The sequence below is a fragment of the Amblyomma americanum genome, chromosome 1, assembly GCF_052857255.1.
Source record: "Amblyomma americanum isolate KBUSLIRL-KWMA chromosome 1, ASM5285725v1, whole genome shotgun sequence".
Taxonomy (NCBI): Eukaryota; Metazoa; Arthropoda; class Arachnida; order Ixodida; family Ixodidae; genus Amblyomma; species Amblyomma americanum.
This window is the reverse complement of record NC_135497.1, coordinates 205,683,933-205,704,500: the sequence shown is the minus strand read 5'-3', so window position 1 is coordinate 205,704,500 and position 20,568 is coordinate 205,683,933. Positions and strand designations below refer to the sequence as shown.

General features: G+C 46.8%; 1 protein-coding gene across 1 annotated transcript; it reads right to left on the bottom strand.

The window, feature by feature from the left end:
• Window positions 1-1,586: 1,586 nt before the first annotated feature.
• On the bottom strand, window positions 1,587-17,137 carry LOC144114533 (uncharacterized). Its single transcript, XM_077648338.1, has 3 exons — window positions 17,001-17,137; window positions 8,814-8,886; window positions 1,587-2,754 (listed from the first exon to the last, which is right to left on the bottom strand). The coding sequence occupies exons 1-3, from the start codon at window positions 17,013-17,015 to the stop codon at window positions 1,673-1,675; spliced, it is 1,170 nt and encodes a 389-aa protein (XP_077504464.1). The 5' UTR covers window positions 17,016-17,137; the 3' UTR covers window positions 1,587-1,672.
• Window positions 17,138-20,568: the final 3,431 nt, after the last annotated feature.

The window sequence follows — 20,568 nt, the reverse complement described above, 5'->3', positions numbered from 1 at the left end:
GAACCCGCGTCTTTCGGGCCGACAGCCGAGTGCCATAACCACTCAGCCATCGCGGCGGCTTTTTGGCAAAGATGGTACGCATCTATGAAGGTAACTCATAGTATTGCAACCGTTTTTGTCTTCCTACTGCAGAGAGAACAGCAAGCCAGAAACCGAGCTGTCTTCCTTCCTGATCCGCTTTCTGGAGATCGGGTTTGCGCAAATGCAGCTGGAGGCGACACCCGGAAAGGAAGGAGACAATGCACCCTTTGTGGCTCGTTTTCAGCCGTGTGTGCTCTGTCGTCGTGTCACGTTTTCACCAAGATAGTTGCGGGTTACGTGGGCTGCTTCCCTATGGACGCTGTAACGAAGTAGTCCTTTTCTCGCCGTAACTTGGCGCAGCGAGAACTGAGGTAAGCACGCATCATTATGTTTTTCTTTTGCATTGTTGCTTCTATTATCGAATAAAAGATATCACTTAAAATCTACACGCCTACGGCAGGACTCTAATTTACTGATTTGAAGTCAATACTTTATTTTGTCTACCGCCACACAAACATGAAAACTGCTCACCAGAAGAGCTTCCACGTTTTATGAAAGAGCTCATGCTTCACTTGCCGCGTTAGGCTCTGTCATGACAGCCGACTGGAAGTCCCGGCAGGGTGCATATAGGGCAGAAATTTTGCGATTGCTTCACTCGGTAACAAAGCTTGAGTACGTAGGGAAGAAGTGTGGCAGCGCATGGCGACTGGTCGCTCGCAAATTGGCGTTTCTCAGATTTTACGACCACGAGTACAGCATTTTAAGTTTAAAACTCCGTACAATTTGTAAAGGTTGTATTCATCAAACAATTAACAGTTTTGGCTGCAATTTTGCGTTTTATTGTGTGCCGCTTGAAGTCTGGCGATGATTGTGTCCTTTTAACATTGACCTACTATGACCGGCTTGTAAGGGTGCACCCTCTAGTACCACAAAAATTTCAAGCTGATAGCAGCCTAATGCTTGAGAGAAAAAGGTTCAGTACTGGAAAAAACGCTGGCGCACACGTTCAACAAATTAATGTGAGATGGTGCCGTGAGCTTTCCAATTTCTAGCGCTTAACAGGTAAATCAAACGTGAGCTTTAATAATAAATGGTCGTTGAACATCAAGCTACCTGCGGAGATTTTCTGGTGGGTCTAGTCTCAGGTAGCTGTTGCTGTGACTGATGAGCGCGCATCCAAGAACTTAAAATTCGTATTTAAAATTTTTGCCATTTTCTTCGTTGACTATATGCAGCTTTCACAACTAGTCTCGCAATTAATTTCCGGATGAGAGAATTATTAGGTTTTTGTCTCTTCTCAATGAAAGCAAAGTGTTTAGCTAGCGTAAAGGCCTGCTGTTTAGTGCGTCGACCACTGCTATTGGCTCCGACCATCTTCAAACATATTCGTGACGTTCATCTGAAAGGGTGTAGACATTGTATGGTGTGTGGTGTTAAGCGTCGCGAAGCTGCACGTTCACTATGAGGGATGCCGTCGTGGAGGGGTCTTGATTAATTTCTACCAATGGCTTCACTAAAACTGTGTTTTGTGAATGTTTACGTCATGTTTCAGATTTTCTCAACTGTTGGATATCAACCGCAAGGAGCATCTTTATTTCGGGATTCCTTCAAGTGAAGATTTGAAAACATTTGCTATGACTCAAAGGAGAAATCATCCCCAAGGGTTCTTCTTGGAAGGTTTTGCAGAATCGGATGGCCAGTCAGAGGGAGCAGACTGTTGGGGAGATGGCAGGAGGCTGGGCAGCGTCTTCAATATGAATTCTTGCTTCTGCCCCAGCAACGCAAGAAGCTGTTGACCAATCCCACCATTCTGCTGATCCATTGGCATGTCCATGGTTTCCATGGCTCCGTTCCAGCCGTTCGATGGCCACTTCATTGGTGCGTCGCTCCACTCTTCTGCCTGCCACGCTGGCGCCATCGCAGCTGCGATCGGCTCCGGGCTGTGGCTGATTGTCTTCACTATGTAAACGTGCTTGTCTGGGGAACCCCCGTGACCATTACCAGACGTGGGGCCTGCGCCAGAAAAAAAAGGGGGCGTGTCCGCTTCTAGACCGGCAGCATGGTCTAAGCTCGCCGTCTTGACTGTATACACTTGTTCGTCGTTGCTTGGAGCTTGCCAGCCATTGTTGCTTGACGACTGCCAGCCTTGGCTGCTGGCCGCTTGCCAACCATTGGAATTAGCCGCTTGCCAGCCGCTGCTCGCCGCCGTCTGCCATCCGTTGCCGTTGGGCTTCGACATTGGCCAGCCGTTGAAAAGTTCGTCTTGGATGTTACCTGTTGTGTATCCGGCGTCTATGACGAGAATGTTCTTGGGCTTGCTCTTGGAGGGTGCGCTTGAAAGCGCCCAACCAGCGCTCGCCGTCGACTTGCTAGATGCGGCAGGTTTTCTGTGAGACCTGCCGTTCGTTTTTCGCACTTCGAATCGCTCCGTCGATCTAGTTTGGCCGTTCCTGCCATTATTTCGCGCTTCCCAAGCGTCTGTAGAGCCCGAGAACTTCCACTTAGCTGCCGCGGGCGCCCTCTGCGTAGCCGGCGCAGTATCGTAATACTGGGGATTCGTCGCAAGCGGCTGCGTGCTCGCTGGAAAGTTGTTGCTCCATTGGCGAAGCGAAGCCCCACTGGTCACGGGTTCTGATGGAGCTGGCTGCTGAGGTGAGTCGTACCGGGCAGGCCTCCGCAGTACATAGAAGCCCTGCACGTTGGTACTAGCCGGGGCGCCAGATGTTGCAGGCGCTGAAATATACAACAAATTTAGCATTCTAATATATTAATGCTACCAGCGTATGTTCACAGGCACTGGAAAGAAAGCATCGTTTTATGAGCTGGCTGGTTTCATGGGATGAAAATCAATTTTTCTCTAGTGAGTAGATTCCTGGACGATTTTTAGTTGCAGCGTAATCAAGACGGTACAGAACCCGCTTAATATTTTCAAGCAATATTTGGTATCCTTTCACCAACACCTATGCCTGTGAGAACAAGAGCGCGGTAAATGATATCTTCCAGTTCTCAGCTTGCAGAAGTTTATCATTTGGTTGGAGGCAAATAAATTTCGCCTATTTATTTATTTATTTGAAAATACTGCAGGCCACTGCTTGGCCAGCTTGGAATTTCTTCCGTTGCCTTAAGGGCTCATATTTAGGTTGGCCGGGCTATAAAGGAAGTTTATTGTCTTCTCTGGAATCAAAGACGTGCGCGTCATTTACATAACACACTTTTGTTTTTGGCTGATTCTTGCTTCAGTGGTTTTCAGTATATTCTGATATGGCTATATAAAATTGTTTCTTCTCGCTGGGGTTGTGCTCTGTTATTTCTCCTAAAATATAACAATTATCTTTTGTACAACAGGTTGTGATGCCGGCTTACCAGAGGCACATTAAAGGCAGCGGCGAGACGACGTGCCTTTCTCTGCGAAACATTTAGTTTCTAAGGGAACAAAAAAGATATAGCTCTAAGTTTATTCATCATTGCCTAGTTGTTTAGAAAGCAGGGTAATTGTTATTTACCGCATTATGCCGTCATGTTTATACACCGTCGAAGTTTTCTTTTGCCGATCTCCTTACTGCCTCCGAGATTCTTTTGCCACCACTCTGATAAAATGTGCAAATCAGAGCACGCCGCTTACTTCCATTGGTCGAGCTTTCATTAGTATAGCAGCTTTTTGTGCGTCTGCTAATTAAGATAAAGATATCAGCTGCGCTGAATAATGTGCTCACTAGAAATCATGTTCAAAACCGAATGCTAGTTACGTTTATTAATTTGGAAATTCTCTAATTATATAACTTGCACACAGTTGGAAATTGTTTATGCAGAAAAGTTTTTTGTCGAAAGCGCTGGGAAGAGCGTCACTGTCAAATGTTCGGTGTGTGCTGTCGATAGAGTAAGTTTCTCACAGGACACGCGGTAACACGATTAAGCTGAAAAGTCAACGTGGGTCAGTAAAAGAAATCTAATATCTAACAATTAGGCGATTCCAATTTATTAAGAGCTTCGACTTGGGTTATTAAGTCCTGCTCTCAAAGGTAGCCTAACACTTTCCGACCTAATTGATTCTACTTCTTCTGCCTCGAAACTTTAAAGTGGTGCTTGACGCATGTGAAGAAAGAGCATGTAAACGAGCAAACTCTTTCCGTTTTCACGGTCTCCGCATAAGTTTGAATCTCAAGCGATTTATTAAAATTGAGCGCTCAATGAGTGAAGATATTCAGCTTTCTACATACGCGAAGCCCTGCTCAATAAAAAAAAAAGTATCTCCGTGCTATGTCTGCGAGATTCGTTTGCGGAAGGAACAACGGCGAGTGGGCTGTCTGATGCTGCGCTCTTCTCGAGAGTCCGAAGTTTTCAGGTCGGTGAATCGAATACGGCGATCACAGAGTAATTTTTGGATCCATTGAAGCTCCCAAACAGAAGGAGGCATCCCTGCACACAGCATTATTTTTCAATCTTTAGGTCGCTGAAGAGCCTTCAGGCTGGCTGTCTCGCATTAGAATCTGCTTCCTGGCTCCAGACAGAAAGGCCACTTGGCCTCATTTTGTTATACGCCCGCCGGATGAGTGTTTAAGGTAACGAGGCGGGAGAGACAGTCACAAAATTTGGCGACAGCGTAGGAAGGTTTAGCATCTTAAGGCCGCCTCATAGCCTCTCGGTGCGAGTGAGGCATCCTGCATGTCAATCTTCACTGACACGTTTGTTACCTTCAAGAGGCAGGAAATGGAACCATTGTCTACACAGAACATCTGCTGTTAAAAAGCTCACTAGTTCTACTTCTTTACTTTTACGTTTTGGCATACGTTGGGAGGAAACTCGGATAAGTTAGCTCGTGTCTCGCTCACAGGTATCTCCACCCAGCAACAACTTTCCTTTGCACAAGTTTAGAGCGTAAGAAAATGACATCATTCCCTCTTGTCTTTCTAAGGCGAGCGACTTTTGTTTGATATTCCACAACTTATATCTTATCTGTTACTTAGCACAGTACACATTCATTATGTTCCTACGCTTCGCTTTCATTTTAAGTTCCACATGAGTTAAGTCGACAACTTCGTTTTCCCTTGTATACCAAATAAGGGTACTGACTGCGAAAGTGTATTCGCCTTAACTTTAAGCCGCTGAGCATCATGGGAACACCTAAAATTGCCAACCATGATAATTATCTTTATTCCAAAAAGAAAACATGTATGAGCGGCCGAGGTTGCTGCATGCTTTAGTTCCCACGCTTGAACTATCACAAGCAAAAAATAGAGTAGGGAGGGGAGATAATAAAACACCCCTGACATAGAAGCAAGCATTCATGTATTTTGTGACTTATGCTCTTAGTGCAAAAAATGCGATTTTTTGACGTCAGACCTCTAAAAGCGATTGCATTGTGCAAAGGCTAATAATTACACACTAGTCACGGAGTAATAAGCACAGAGTTCAAACCTGGTCTTTGCACCACGACGTTCTTTTTTTTTTTCATGGAACCGGGCTATGGACTTTAAGTTCGAAGCCTGTGGCAAGGCTCACTGAATTTCTCGTCTTGTATATCCAGTTAGCTTTCCAACCTACACCTGTCACGTATCCCGAGCTGATTTTGCAAACTGCAGGAAAGCTTTAAAGCGGTGACACGCTGACTGCAGCAACAATCACAAGAGCGGTTAGGGCTGTGCTTATCCTACCTACGCTGCCAGTTATGCAGTGTGCACGCTAACAAACACGGCATTGCGCACTTACACACCTACACACTGCACATAGTTCACCGTGTTTTGTTTTTTTATTGTAGTCATCCGCTATTTTCTTCTTCGTCGATTACCCCTTCTCCCTCGTTATCGTCCCTTCATTTTAGGGGAAAAGTTTTCCGCTCGGACAGAAAACCACGTACACTAAGGATGCCAAAACCGTAAAGCTAGGCATAAAATTCACTTGACCATTAATGAAAGATAACATGACCTGATCTTTCGTGCTGTCTTTCTGGCGCACAACGCACTATATGCGACAATTGAGAAGCCTCTGCTTATTTATGCGTTTAAAGCCTACTAATGACGCTGAACCCATCAGACAACTTAATGTTGGTACTTAACTTTACATCGATAATTTCTGTGCGAAAGGCACTTTTCCCCCTCTTCATGTGTGGGGCGGTGCATGTGGCACAGAAATTCTCATCCCATCGTAATTTTTTTCGCCTTATTTCCGGGGCACAACAGTATTATCGGGCACATTTTGATTTTTGCCGTATTTATTCGCATATCTGTCGGATAGGACAACCGCCTATACGAAGAGAAAGAAACAAAAAAGAACGCCGCATTGGTCAACCAGTTGGAGCTCACAGCCGCCAACGTGTAATTTAGCCGACCGACACAGCGTACCACTCAGTGGAGCAGCGGAGGCACCATGAAGAAACTTCACCAGGGAGGCACTCTCGCTGCTTTCCCCCGTATCTGACGCGCTTTTAGGCGACATTGAAATCGTGTGCTATGTGTCAATTGCTCTAACGCCTGCACGCGTAAGCTGAAAGCTCGCTTAAATGCTGCCGCGAATGATAGCCCACATTCCGGGGACAGGACTCGCTCGTCGTGCGACGGAACGACTGATAAGCGCTTCGTTTGTGCGACCGTACCTCGAAAGTGCGCGGTAGACGCGGAGATGTCGAGGTGAGCTCTGTTCTTATCTTCATATCGGCCTCTTACGCGGCTGTCTTGAATGATTAGGAACTTAGGAATGATTAGGAATGATTAGGAACTTAATTTTTCTGGCCAAAAAGTTAGCGCTTAGTTGAAATACAAGTACCTTCTTGAGCCTCATGAACGGAATTCTACACGTGAAGCAACTGGGAGAGTTTGTAGCACGTTAGCATTACCAGCCATTGGTAATTTTCTAAAAAATTGTTCTGTATTTCTTGCATGCGATATATTATGAGACAGCAACGTAAATAAAATACTAAAGCTAGGTAAGCAAACCGTCAGTCCATAACTATCAGGAAATAGGCCGTTTCTCCGCGCACTGTTTAGGTATGGAAGAACTGTTTCCCTATGCGACCAGCGTATATATAACGACGACAGCTGAACGAACTGCGCCGTAAGGCAATGTCCCCTATTTTTTATTCTTGCTGCAAAGATGCCTCCTACTCTGTGTTACGACAGCTCAATGATGTGTGACTCGCCAGGGCCATCAACACGATGGAAATAGGTCGTTCGCGGTGTGTTTCTACCGAACAGTGAGCGTTATTCCTTATACGGTTTACGGATATACAGGCGTTGAACGCGCGCTTAACCACGGCCACATGAACATCACGATGGACGCGCAACTCGCAGACCTGGTTGGGGCCGACGAAATGAACCTTGCGAACACGAGCCTTTCATGCAGCGCACGCCGAGACAGCGGCTATCGCCGCTTACGAAGGCCCACGAATGTCGCACAAACAAGAATAGGCATTCGGCTCGTGTCGGTCGCCCGCTCGGGTTACGAAACGCGGCCGCACCGCCGGCCGCCCACGACACCGTCTATTGTGCGCTTTCTGGTTCGACCTGCGGCTTGCGGGAGGCACCGCGTCGCGTTTCAACACTTCCTCGATTTGCATCTTGCTCCACTTACACGGCGACGTCGGACAAGCCCCTTACGTGAGCGCTGTTGACCCGGGGCGGCATGCGAAACAATTACAATTACGCCCTTAATTGCAAAGCCAGCGCTGCGTGCTCTATTCATGTCTCGCTGCCCTCGGCCGCTAGAAGAGGCGTGCGGTGTTGCGTAGCGCAGAGAGGAAGACAACAACAGCTCCGCGCTGCCGCTGGTCTGCTGGCGTCGCCGCGTCTATCCGGGACCTGCCAGCCGCTTTCGCCAGCACTTCCCTTCATTTATTTTGGTCTTCGCGTACAGTATCGTTCGGCCCGAGACGAGCCAAGGGGAGACATCGTTACGAGTTCGCAGCTACAGCAGTGCATCCTGGCACTGCTTTGTGAGGAAGCTTAATTTAGAAGCATTGTTCGCAAGAGCACCCAAAATGGAGCGCACTCATCATCAGCAAGCTTATGTAACATCTTAAACTAGTGTAATGGGTAAGAAAGCGACAGCCTTATGCTCGGTGGAGCCTCACAGAGAGAGTTCGCCTCTCCGCGCCGGAAGTTTCCCGTCATCGTTAGCTCTGCTACTTTCTCTTAGTTTAAACGCCTAACTTCTTCACAGATTCGTTTCCTGTATACATTTCATGCACCACTAACTAGAAAGAAGCTACGGGATCTGTTCTCGCAACCACGTTAAGTGCTTCTGACAGAGTCGCCTATTTCACTATAAGGACATAAATTATGCATACACATATTCCGGCGAATGAGGAAGATTCTGGCCGCAACCTTCTCTCTCTCGTGTTCTTTTTCTTAACGCACAAAAGTGCACCTTCGCTTCTGTCGTCGCAATAGAGACACACGTGACTGCACCTCTTTAAAGCGGATTCGCAACCGCCCGCTGAAGTCCTGTTGCCACACTTTGCCAGTAGTTCGGGCTGTACGAAGATATTCTTCCGTACTTTGCGGATGTCCTCGGGTCTCAAGGTTCGTCTTACTCGAAGCTTACTCTGGCAAAGCGTGGTTTAAATAAAATGGTAATCACTTCCTGGGTCAGGAGCTAAAGCTTCCGACGGGTGCACCACTGGGTTTCCTGCTTCCTGGGCATAATCTGAAGGTGGAGGGCGAGTTGAACTGCGTCTGTCAACTGCCTGGAATTGTTATGAGAAATAAAAGAAAACGGGAGCTCTTAAACGGCAAATATAGTGTCAGTTGGCTGCCCGCGGGTCCGCTGTCGACCGCGGCCAACGAGAGTCTTCGGCTGACCTGTCATTGCCCATCCGTCATGCTGGCCTGCCCGGGCCTCCAGAAGGCTGGCCGCCAGCAGAAGGAGGACGACCTGAAAAAGAAGCGGCGCCGCGTCAGTTTATCGTGCCATCCGTCAGCCAAGCCAGGTTTATTTTTCTTGGCCGGTGTATGGAATCGGTAGCATGGTGAATATCAACACAAGAGGAAACACGGAACCGCTCCCGCTATGAATGCAAGAGCGCCGTCACTTATGCGCAGTCTTAAGAAAACGTAGAAAAATGACTACTCATTTACAACCGAATGCTGTACAACAGCGGTGAAGAATTTCCGCGTTCACTGAATATATTTCGAGTAGGACCACTGCAGCCTTTTCTGGCGGCGAAAATTGGAAATTTATTGCGGTCGGCGTGAAAACTGTATGCAGCGGAGATAAAGCAACGCCTAGCTGTACTATGTATTTATGTGCAGTCGGCCGCAAACGTTTATGGGTTGGATGGGCGCGAAAAAATAGTGTTTCGGTGGAGGTACGAAATCGAGTCGCCTGATGTGCCCGCAGGTATGAGCGGGTGGCCGCGCTCTACCCGCTAGTATTACTACCAGGTGACTCGGTTGCGAGGCAGCGCTACTACAAGTTTCTTTTTGACCACACGCATCCTGTGAACTTTTGCTCTCGACTGTATTCATCCTGCGGATCATTTTACCTTGTCTAATCCTGGAGGACACCCTAGGGTGGTCACCACACGCTCCTTCGCTTTGAATTTAAAAATTAATATTTTTTGTAACATGTTTCAGCAATCAAATTATGAAAGCTAATAACATAGATACGAGAAGCTTTGTTAACATGCGACTTCTGTCCTGCCCGAATATTTTGAAGTCCCCATATTTGAAGAAGTAGTTCTTCAGGCTGATAATAAGTCACACGGAAAGGAGCAAGCGACTCAAGAGTACACAGAGAATCGTCTTTTAAACCGCCGCCAGCGATACATTCTCAAATGTTCTATTGCGTGAAGAACTATTGCTGGACTGGCTTTATAGATGTCTGGGAGTTCAAATGAAATTTCATGCCGTCTCCCAACGCTACATACTCTTGATGAGCCATGTTGCCATATTTTCCAAAGTTGCTAGGTTTATTGCAAACGCGAGAAACTAATTTTAGGAACCACGCAAAGATTTGGGTTCAATGTGGCAAGAAATTTCAACCAAACTGGAACCGTCTTGACAATAGATTTTTTTATTAAGAGCATGTTGAGTAATTATCTAACCTCCCTTCATATATTAAATCTAAGTGGGACATAATGCCTCTGTAGACGTCAATGCCTTGAAGGGAATAGTGGAGAGGTGTTTTCAACCAGATTTTAGCTTTTGGGGGATCTCAAACGTGATTCTACACAACCGTACGTGGGCGCGTTCGTTTATCTCATAATGTAGCCAGAACAGGGTGTGAGGGAGAACAGCACTAATGGATCGACAAATCGACATGTGACTTGCGCGCAGCTGTATTCAATGTCTTAATGCATATCGAATTCGTAGATAAGTTTCTACGAAATTGTTAAATCGAGAATGATGAAGTACATCAGTATTCCATAGGTTTTTTTATTCTTTCATAACCTCGAAGCATTACTTCCTGTAAATAAGCAGGAAGAGAAGGAAATCGTTCCTGGGCTAGTGGGCATCTTCAGCACTGCATACTTTGGCCACTGTTCCTCCCCGTACTCCAGAACAAAAATATATGACCTGTCCCGATTCAAAATTATATTGTGTGTAAATCCACAGAATAGCAGAATTTCTATAATTGCGAAATTTTTCTTTGATTTAAAATCAACTGGCATAGAATTTAGATTTAAAGAATAGCACTTGTACGGGCTGCCTGCACTTTAAAAATAATTTCACTTTTCTGGACAGACAAAAGTCTGAGAGTCAAAGATGCTATACTCCTTCAGGAGGCAAAAGCTACTGAGATATATTGTAGGCTGATGGTACACGTTTACGTCGACAGAATGCGATGCACAATGTTTAATGCATCAAAAAAGAATTCAACCCGGAAGTCCAGAATTGCAACGAGGTTAATGAGGCGGCAGCTCGGCGCAACTACCCCGGGTAACCCTGCAGTTAGGGCAGGTTGTCTAGCGCAGCAGCACAATAATGCAAAATTTTCGTCAACGTGTTAACAGTAAAATAAACTTAAACTTCGCAGAGAGGAGCAGATGTTCTTCAGCAAACTGTGAGACTACGTGCAAACAGTATCATTTTTAAAGCGTTAGCTCGTACCCATCACGTTTGAAGACATCGTGGGGTCTGCTACCACCCTTGAGATCGCGGCGCCGTCTGTGGCAGCTCCGCTAGGTGGAAAAGCTGGTTTACTTTTCCGAACCGCTCAGGGTTTTCTTCACTGGCCCCGCTGGATGCGGAAAGACTTTCGTTTTAAGCATGGCCAGTAAAGCTAATGCTCGTTACTTCAATGTCTTCGAGACGGTGACGGCCTTTTTTTAAGCTAGAGCGATGAATCGTAATTAGGAGTGTAATTGGCCAAAACTAATAAAGCACTATATACAGAGCCCGACAAGGAGACTATTATCTCTTGCACCCGTGCCACAGGGAGCACTCTGGCACGGGTCGGCCCGGTATTGCACTGCCCCGGGATCGGCCCGGGGGTTATGAGCCTATTAGCGCGCGGCGCCATTTCTATCTTTGCTCTCCTATCCTTTAACTCTCAGCCGCAGCGGTGGCTGAGTGGTTATGGCTCTCGGCTGCTGACGCGAAAGACGCGGGTTCGATCCCGGCCGCGGCGGTCGAACTTCGATGGAGGCGAAATCCTAGAGTCCCGTGTACTGTGCGATGTAGTGCACGTTAAGGAACCCCAGGTGGTCGAAATTCCCAGAGCCCTTCACTACGGCGTCTCTCATAGCCTGAGTCGCTTTGGGACGTTAAACCCCCATAAACTAAACCAAACCTTTAACTATCCTACTTCTAGCACGCGGCAGCGAATGTGGTTCGGCTTGAGCCAGTGGGCAGGCCCGTGTTCTTTCCTTTTCCTTCTTCCTGTCAGCAACAGCAGCAGCAACAGCACTATTTTCTTGTTTACACAGTGTTCGAAAATATAGGCTGCAGAGGAACCACTGTTACTTAAGAAAGGTGTACTGATCACCGCTGAGCGATGAACTGCCACCTCTAGGCCATCACAGGACGGGCCGCATTATCTTATCTATTCGACATCTTAGAGCTGCCTCTGTGAACATGTGGCAAAAATCATCGTTTTGAGAATAGGTCCCGCTGTACAATTTATAACGTCCTACTCAGAAGCACAAGCCACCACCGTGAGGCGATGTCCTCCGCAGGTGCACTGTTCTCATGCGCTCACAAGTGAACGATGGCCTGCTGGCCGTCACCTCACGCTTGGAGTTTCTGCTCCACTGTCAACAAGTTGTGAGAAGGTATACGTCTGCCGTATACGTTACGTCGCTGCTGCGACAAGGTGCCTGCAAGTGCCGGGCGTTGCATTTCGTCCTTTTTATGAAAACGGCGCTCTCTCCGCGCTTCGCATGTTCCGAAACTTCTCTCTGATCATGGGCAGAGCACAAGAGCACCTTCGTAGCAATCTGCATATCGAATGTAGCTTGTCCTATGGTCACTATACACTTTACATAAAACATAAAGGCGAAATCTTCCACATTTGGTGTGACTATCGTTTTTTTTTTCTCCAGATGACTTGCGTACACTGTCTGATTTTAAATTCTCGGTTGCAGCAAAATGCAGTAAGTTAATACGAATTATTACGAATTATTAAATAAAGAGCGGGAAAAACTTACAGCGAATTTTGCAGGTGTTCCACAACTCTTCGTTCCTCCGCACAGCGCCTCACACCAGCTAGCCTGGGCTGTGTTCGTATTTCATAACGAAGAGTGGTTAAAATATGTACAGAATAACCACGGACAATAGAGCTAATGATTTAATCTTAAAAAGGATTGAATTACCATGGAGAGTCCAGCTTTATAAACAGCCATACAGACTACGGCAACAATCTGACTTGTGTTTATTGTATAGCATGCTGCTCATGAGCAGCGCAAGAGTTTCTTTTCGTCACCTTTAGAGCAGGCACGTCGTCAGGACTTTTTTTTCGTTAGGGGCCCAAGGTAGTTTCCTATACCCTGGGAGGGGGCGGAGGGGGTTGCTTGGGTTCGCATGGCTGACTAGAGCACTGCCGAAGGAATTGGTTGCAGGAGGGGAGGTGACTGTGATTTTTTTTTTTTGGGGGGGGGGGCGACCCTGGCCCCCTCGGGCCCCTCTTGAACACGTGTCTGCTTTAGAGTGTTTTAGTCGCCGGAACTTTTTAACTCCCCCTTGCCTTCACTACCTAGTGAAGCTTACATTCGATGCTATGTCACTCTACAAAAAAAGAGACTAAAAGGAGACGAGAGGTTAGCCCTCTTAAGGAATAATTTATTTGCCACAACCATTAGTCCTTTTCGCGACTACCTGTAAAAGGTCTAACGGTTCGTTCTCTAAGAATTGGCTGCAGCATTTAGTGCCCGGCAGTAGCCGTTAAAAAAAAAATGCAAACGAAGCGTCATTTCCAGGATAATTTAGAGCGGGATAGTTTCCGACAGCCCCGACCGCATATATCAGTATAAAATAAGCAGGAATAAACTCACGTGAATATACGAGGATTCGAAACCACGACCTTTGGATGAGGAACCGAGTGCGGATATATGACGTGGCCACCGCAGCAAACGGTGCGGATAAGGGAATCAAAGCGTTGTATACGAACCACACACATATTGCTTGGACTGATCGCTCGCAGATTCCTCAAACGCATTGCTGTTTAGAGCAAATCATTGTAATTTTGCTTTCATATTCGGTTGTAACAAGCTCCGGTAAGCCTAAGCCGCGCTACTGACCAAAAGAGAATTGCCGAACCGTGCATACTTCACGCCCGGTGCTTCGCTACCTCAAATCGTTTCTTTTTTTACACAGAAGGTGGTTTGATAGGTGGCAGCCGGTAGCTACACATTATGGCCTGTTCAAAACAAATATAGAAGCCCATTGTTAACTTCGTTTTTTGTTGCTGGCGAGCAACGGTGACAGGGAATGGACTGTTTGCTACTCGCCGCTTCGCTAAGTGTCACCTATGCTTACACAGCACCACATAAGCTCGTAAACAAACGGCAACGACATGAAGTTACGTATAAATCCTTAACGCTAACTCTTACAACTCAAATTTGACACATACTGAAGCGTGTAGTGGACGATTGCGCATTTTATCAGCAGCCGATCGCTTCGGTTCCACAAAGCCTTTTTTCTCGTGCTGAAGACTCTATCCGCTTCGGCAAGGACAGCAGCGGTGTTTTCGCTGGCCTTAGACTAACGGCATCCTGCGCTTCGAAAAATAGAGTAGTATTGCAGGCCAGGTCTTCTGGCGCAATTTTCGTGTGCCACTATGCTTCAGTTCGTCCCCCTTTTAGTCTCCTTCTCAGCAATTAGCCCATTGAGTTTCTGCACGGCGCGCATTTGTGTGGAAGAGGTATGCCATGTGCAAACTTAGGGACTAACCGCGGGTTTTCACGACTACAGTTGTGTTTGCTCCCCCTCTATAGGCCGATCGTTTTCCTTAGAGTGCATGTTACTTGAGCTGTATAGATGGCACAAGTGCGATAGGGCTCTTCTTGTTTTATCACCCCACTTGCAATCTTATGGTGCGGGTGCGATGACAATAAGTGCTAGAGGCAAACTTTTTGCTAAATTTTCTGGACGCATTATTCCAGTTGCCAGTCGCCAAATCTTCCACGAATTTGCTGTTTGACGTAATACAAAGAGCGACAGGCTACTGCTCGATATGGCTGACGATGCGGCCTGGGCACTTGGTATGAACTGGTAGCTGAAGGAGTAGAATGGATCCGCCCAGAGAAAGCAAAACGAACAACGCTGTCTAGAACTTCAGTCAACAAAATATATAACAATATAAAAAGTTCCTTCACAGCGCCACGATTATCAGATAAACTGGGCCAAAATACGATAAGAACCGTTTGTGACTTTTTGGTGTTTTCTGAGAAAAATCCTTGCATACAAGTAACCGCCTTCCGCTTGCTTCAATAGATTTGTAGGAAGTGATGTGCTGTTTGCTCTCACTCCACGCTGTTGTGTTTCATCAGCTGACAGTCCACTGAGATGCGCCAGATGGCTGAGGAACGCACACTCGATTTTGTTACGCTTTTCGCGCCGGCTTCCTTCTATCCGACTTACCGTTGAGCTAAGAGCGTCTTCCGTTTATCGTAACATAGCGAAATAAGTATGCGAACAGTCACCATCGCGTTGCGCTGTGCGTCTGGTGAAGTAATTAGGTCAACCTTAAAGGGAGCGCGATAAACGTTTTTAATGAGATGACGATTATATATTTTGCAAGAACGCATTACGTAGAAGAAAGAATCGGGCTAGTTGCTCACCGCAGATGACGGAACGGGCTGGAAACTGGGTTCAGTCCACAGGCGGTGTCAGCTTTTTATTACTGCCAGATAGTCCCTCATTATTAATGTTTGTCTCAACGGCCGGCGAAGTAAGCAAAATCGTTATTCTTTGTTCCATCTAGCACAGGAGAGTTTCTTCGGCCTCTGCTGACGATTCGTGCTCACACTACGAGAGAGCTACTTAGCATATCCAGTGCGGATGAACAGTTTTCCCGCAGACACCGCACTCACAAAGAAATAAGACGTGGGAGTCAGGACGGAAATTCTCACCGGATTAAAACAAATTACTTTGAGACGGTCAATTACTGCAGCGAGTTCATTATACCGGCGTTGGCACTCAACGAGCTGGTGCTTCATTCGCGCTCTACCTGCAAGCGCCGCTGTCGTAATTCCGGGATGTTTAATACGAAGCACTTACGAACGCACGCACACTTCGTCCGCGATGTCTCGTGAGGCCTCCCGTGAGAGCATGTGTTTACCGAGGGCGAGCTGTCGTGTAACAACAGTGCCTTGGACGAGCAACTGGGGTGTGAATAATTGGTGCCCCTGGGCTTTTCCGCGATGGATGTGCCCGGAACTCGGTTGCGGAAGTCTGATGAGACGGCCGAGTTTTAGCGCAGCGAATTGATCAGGTAAGGGCACTTCGCGGGGTGCTGCCGGCCTTTTAACACGAATTCGCGGACGGTTGACTCGATTCCGCTACTCGTTCTCGATGGTGAGCCGAATGCACTTTCCCCATCTATTCCTTAGGTATCAGTTGGTTGACGTTCTCTAATAGCAACTTTGCTGTACTCTCTAAAACCGATTTCCCTTTTATTTCAGCCATTGAATGCGGTTTCGATGCGCGATATCGTAAAAGAAAGTTTATCTTGCATTAGCGTGGTATGACGATGAACCGGAGGCCTTCGGTTCAGGCGTCAATACTCGCCGGCAAGAAACGTGGCGCACATCACATATCATGAACTTAAGTTCACAAAGAGAATATTTAAATAGCCCGGGTCATTCACATTGGCGAAAACGTATCAGAAGTACAACTTACATGCGGTGTCGAATTGAAAAACATTGAGTGCAACGAAACAGCCTAGATGTGCGTTTCTCACCGGCTGCAAACCGACTTTCAGAGGTGGTAGTGCAACTAGGAAGGACAGCGGCGAGGTGCTTGCATATCCTTCTATGCTTCCTTCCATGTAAAAACGGCAGCGCACTAGCTTTTTGACAAGGCGGAAACATTAGTATACATGAAGCGGCCGATTCTTAAGGAAGATATTAACCACAGACATCGAAGAAGTTCCATTCCTCTGAAAGCAAGCACACACCGCATCTTGATGTCGGCGCCTTGATGCTCACAGCAGTTTGGAAAGCTTACCTATCTCAATCTGGCTTGCTTTCTAAAAATTTATTTAAACTTCAAGACAGCGATTTTAGGTGAGAAACCACGACAAAGAACGGCCTAGCTAATATGGTTGTTGCGCACAAAAGCACTGCATCACTGCATTGCATTCTTGCTCGTAGAATACCAGTTGCTTGCAGACCCGGAGCAGTACAGTATAAAACAATTTCAAACCGTCCCGAGCGTGACAGTTTGCAGCGCATAACTAAGACAGCCGTGACGTTCACTCATTTTTAACGTGGTCTCGTGGTCTTGTAATGGTATCGACAAGTTGCGATACAATTGGAAATCGAGGTAATTGCATACCCGCAAGGTCCAGGAAACCAAGACATTACACGTTAGCGCAATCCCACTTACCAGAAAAACCTGCATGGTGTTTTCAGTGACGCGGAGTGGCTGTGTCTGCAATAACCCCCTCCAGAGGACGCCGCCGGTGCAAAAATCACTGTCTCAGAATATTTTGTCGCCTAGCCTTTTATACGGCGACGCGCGCGTCGCCACTTTCGCGGTGACGCGCTGGGAAGTGATTTACATGTGGCGCCCACACCGAACCAACACCCGCCCGCCCCCTCTCAGAGAAGGGTGTTCGCCGTTCGCGAGGCCGGGCTGCAGACAGATCGAGGCGCCGAGCGAAGGGCGCTCCGTTCGACAGCTGGAACCACCTGCCGACATGCGCGGCTGCAGTTCTGGCACGCTGGTGTTCCTTTCCTCTACCTCCTTCTTTACAGATGAACGCATCTGCAGCCGAAGTTACTTTTTGCGAATTCACGTGTTTCTAAAAATTGTGCCATATTGACTCTTGCATATTCTCCACAGTCGTTTCCTGGAGGCCCAGGCCGAAATGTGCTCGATCCGAAGATTGCATCGAACAGAGTATTTTTTGGCGTCCTGTGATCACCACCTAATGACCAGTTGTAGGGAACCAGATCAGATTTTTCAACAAAGACCACTGGAGGCTTGCACACACAGAAGATATTCGGACTGGGCCAAATCCAGGCGCTACTTTCAATTTTTTTCAATTCAATGTTTTATTTTTCAGAATACTTGATTGTCTCCAGGGCTAAAACTTGCAATTAGACACTAGACCAGGACCTGGAGCCGAAAACAACGCAGCAGCAAATGCTGGTGCCAGAGGGGGTGAGGAAAGGAATTACAGCGCGAGACAAGTTGCTTGAGAAGTTAAACATCGTGTCCCCTCCTCAGAGTAGAAGTGCCTGTGACTACCTTTCTGCGCCAAATGATTTGAAGCATCACTCTTCTCCCTTCATTGCATATAAGATCCACCACAGCTACGATCACCTATGACCGGCATTTTTCACAAAACACTTCCGTCGCTAATTCTGCTGACTGCGAATAGAGATCTCCTTCTGAACTGTGGGGAGAAATCGCTGTACCTCAGCGCAGGCTATCAGTTAGTATAGCGTTCAGCGAAGGCATGAATTTGCGGACATAAGTTTGACAACAGACTGCCTTCTAAGAATTGCACTTGCTGGTGATCAGTATCTGGCATATCGCCAAGTGGAAACACTATTCCTCGGGTCTCTCACTCACATTTTAACGGGAAATCGTTAGGTGCCTCGTGGCGCAGAAAAGCTGGAAAGGCAAAAACCCACGAAATATCCCCAGGCAAGCAACCAAGGAGGCAGGTTGCCTCCTATGTCACGTGACCTTGTGACGTCATCAAAACCCGCCCACCGGGTTCTGAGCAAACTGACCACCGTGGCAGGTTGCATATATATTAATGATTAGTTGGGAGAGCTTCCTCGGAAAGAGCAAGCTGGGTCGCACAAATCCAATCGGTGGAAGCACCTGCCGCCGTAGGACAGTGGCGCATCGCTTAACCGCTGCACCACTGCGCCAGGAGTGGCATGAAGACTCTCGGGGATCTATGAGTGTAAAGTAGAGAATGACCAATTGCGTACATATAGGAATTAACCCATTAACGCTATCACGCAATACCCTTAAGGCGGAGCTTAAGTGTCCCCTCCAGTTTTTTGTACATCTGCATAGGAGTAGCTATGCCGCCAGGAAAAGACCTTTTCACGAAGGCCAATGGTTCACCTCAAACGGAAGCACTGTTGCTAAATGCCTATGATCCTGTGTTTAAGGCTTTCTTAAAAGAAAAAAAATGGCAAAAAATAAAGTGGAATCAGTCGGCACCGAACGTAGTTATCGTAAGCTTAAGTGAATCTAAAAAAAACTGACAAACTGAAACTGGCAAAAGCGGAAAGTTGAAAAAAAAGCCAGTTTGAATAATGCGAACCTGGGGCACGGCAAGAGGGGCTCGTAAGGCGAGGTCAAAAGGGGCAGAAGGCCCTTAGAGGGAATTTGTGTTGGATACCATGGTGAAGAAGCAAATGATGAGACGGAGTGCCCGTGAGCTTAATGGCACCAAAAGAATAAGAAAGAAATGATCTAGGCAAGGGGGCCGACCTGAAAAAATGCCCCTAAATATTTACAATCTGCCGCAACACATCACTATAAATGAGGCATATTGCAGTCCCGACAAGGTGTGGAGCTCGAAGGCACCGGAAGTGATGCTTCAATGGCTTTTCAGTATAATGAATTATGCAACATGATACCAGTGCTATCCTTTCATGAAGGGTGAACCTTTAACATGCGCCCGAAAATTGCATTTGAATGAAAGTCATGTACGGTGCGCAGCTCTGTTCTGGATTGTTTCATATTTTACTGAAGTGCGCAAACTCTAACATTGCAGCGATCGGTGAGTTAATCGCCATTTGAATCGCTGGAGTTTACAAAACAAGTGTATGAACTACAACGTATGTGCCTATTTAAAAACAAACCGTTCGTCCGGTTATGTAAGGTATGATGCGATCCAGTGAGGCAGTTGTTTTTCTCTGTCATAACTATGAAATATGACTCAGCTCATCTTTCTATCACATTCCCACCGACTGGACACGCTCGTGAGGGAACTCGGCGGGGTTTTTCTTAAGGAAGTTGCGAACATTTCCATTTCCTCACTGTGCGCTTTCTCTTCAGATTGCTGCACGACTTCTCCGTAAGGCAGATGAAACAGGTTTCGACCTTGGGTTTATTCCGTGTGCCATTGTACCGGCAGCCTCACTGGTTGCTCCTCGACCATGGTGTGTATTGAAAAAAGTTAGGCGAATGTGCGTTCAGTGCCACGAAAACATTATTTATTAAACTTTATATGTCGACCATTCCTCCCAAGCCATGATGAATTCGCCATTACGGATTGTTTGTGCACTTGTCGGACAACTCCCGCCTGCGCGGCCAGCCTGGGACCATTCACTGTTTTTTGTTCGGTGCAGTAACGTATTATTATTATTGGACAAACTACAGTGAACTCGTAAGAAGGACATGGAGATCGCACCGTACACTGAGGGTAACTCTGCAATGACCTACGGTGTTATGTTCATAGGGCTGTACAGTTCTTTGGAAGTGTCATGTGATAGACGTATATGCCTAGCCTCCATGTTCAGTTAAGGCTGTTTTGTGAGCAGTGCACTTTGGTGCGGGAAGTGCATGTGGCGCAGGAATAACCTCCTGCCCGTTCACCGTTTCTTGAAGTGTTTGTGTGCCTACCAGAATTTCTATGCGCATGCTCGCGGTTGAGTTAGGAAGGTATGACGGCATCGTAATACACTAGTCCCTTATGTGATGTGCGCAACAATTCACTTTTTTTCCTGTAGCTTCTGCATCCAATAAAAAAGCTCGAGAGGTAAAGCGTCCTGCTCTCGCCTGAGGGTTCAAAGCTTCGCTTAACCTCTAAGTAACATTTATTTTAATGTTTCGTATTATGGGTAGTACATCCACTCCAGCAGAGGGTGTGCATTTGCAATAGCTTAGCAGGAGTGGGGCGATTTTTTAAAAACAAGGAGTGAACTATGGCGCTAGTAAACACTTTGTCAAAACGAATTCTTGGCACCCTTTTACTTTT

Coding starts and splice junctions, on each gene's coding strand:
- LOC144114533 (XM_077648338.1), bottom strand. Junction 2,755..8,813: donor TGACGGATGGGCAATGACAG/GTCAGCCGAAGA, acceptor TGTATATTTCAG/CGCCTGCAACATCTGGCGCC.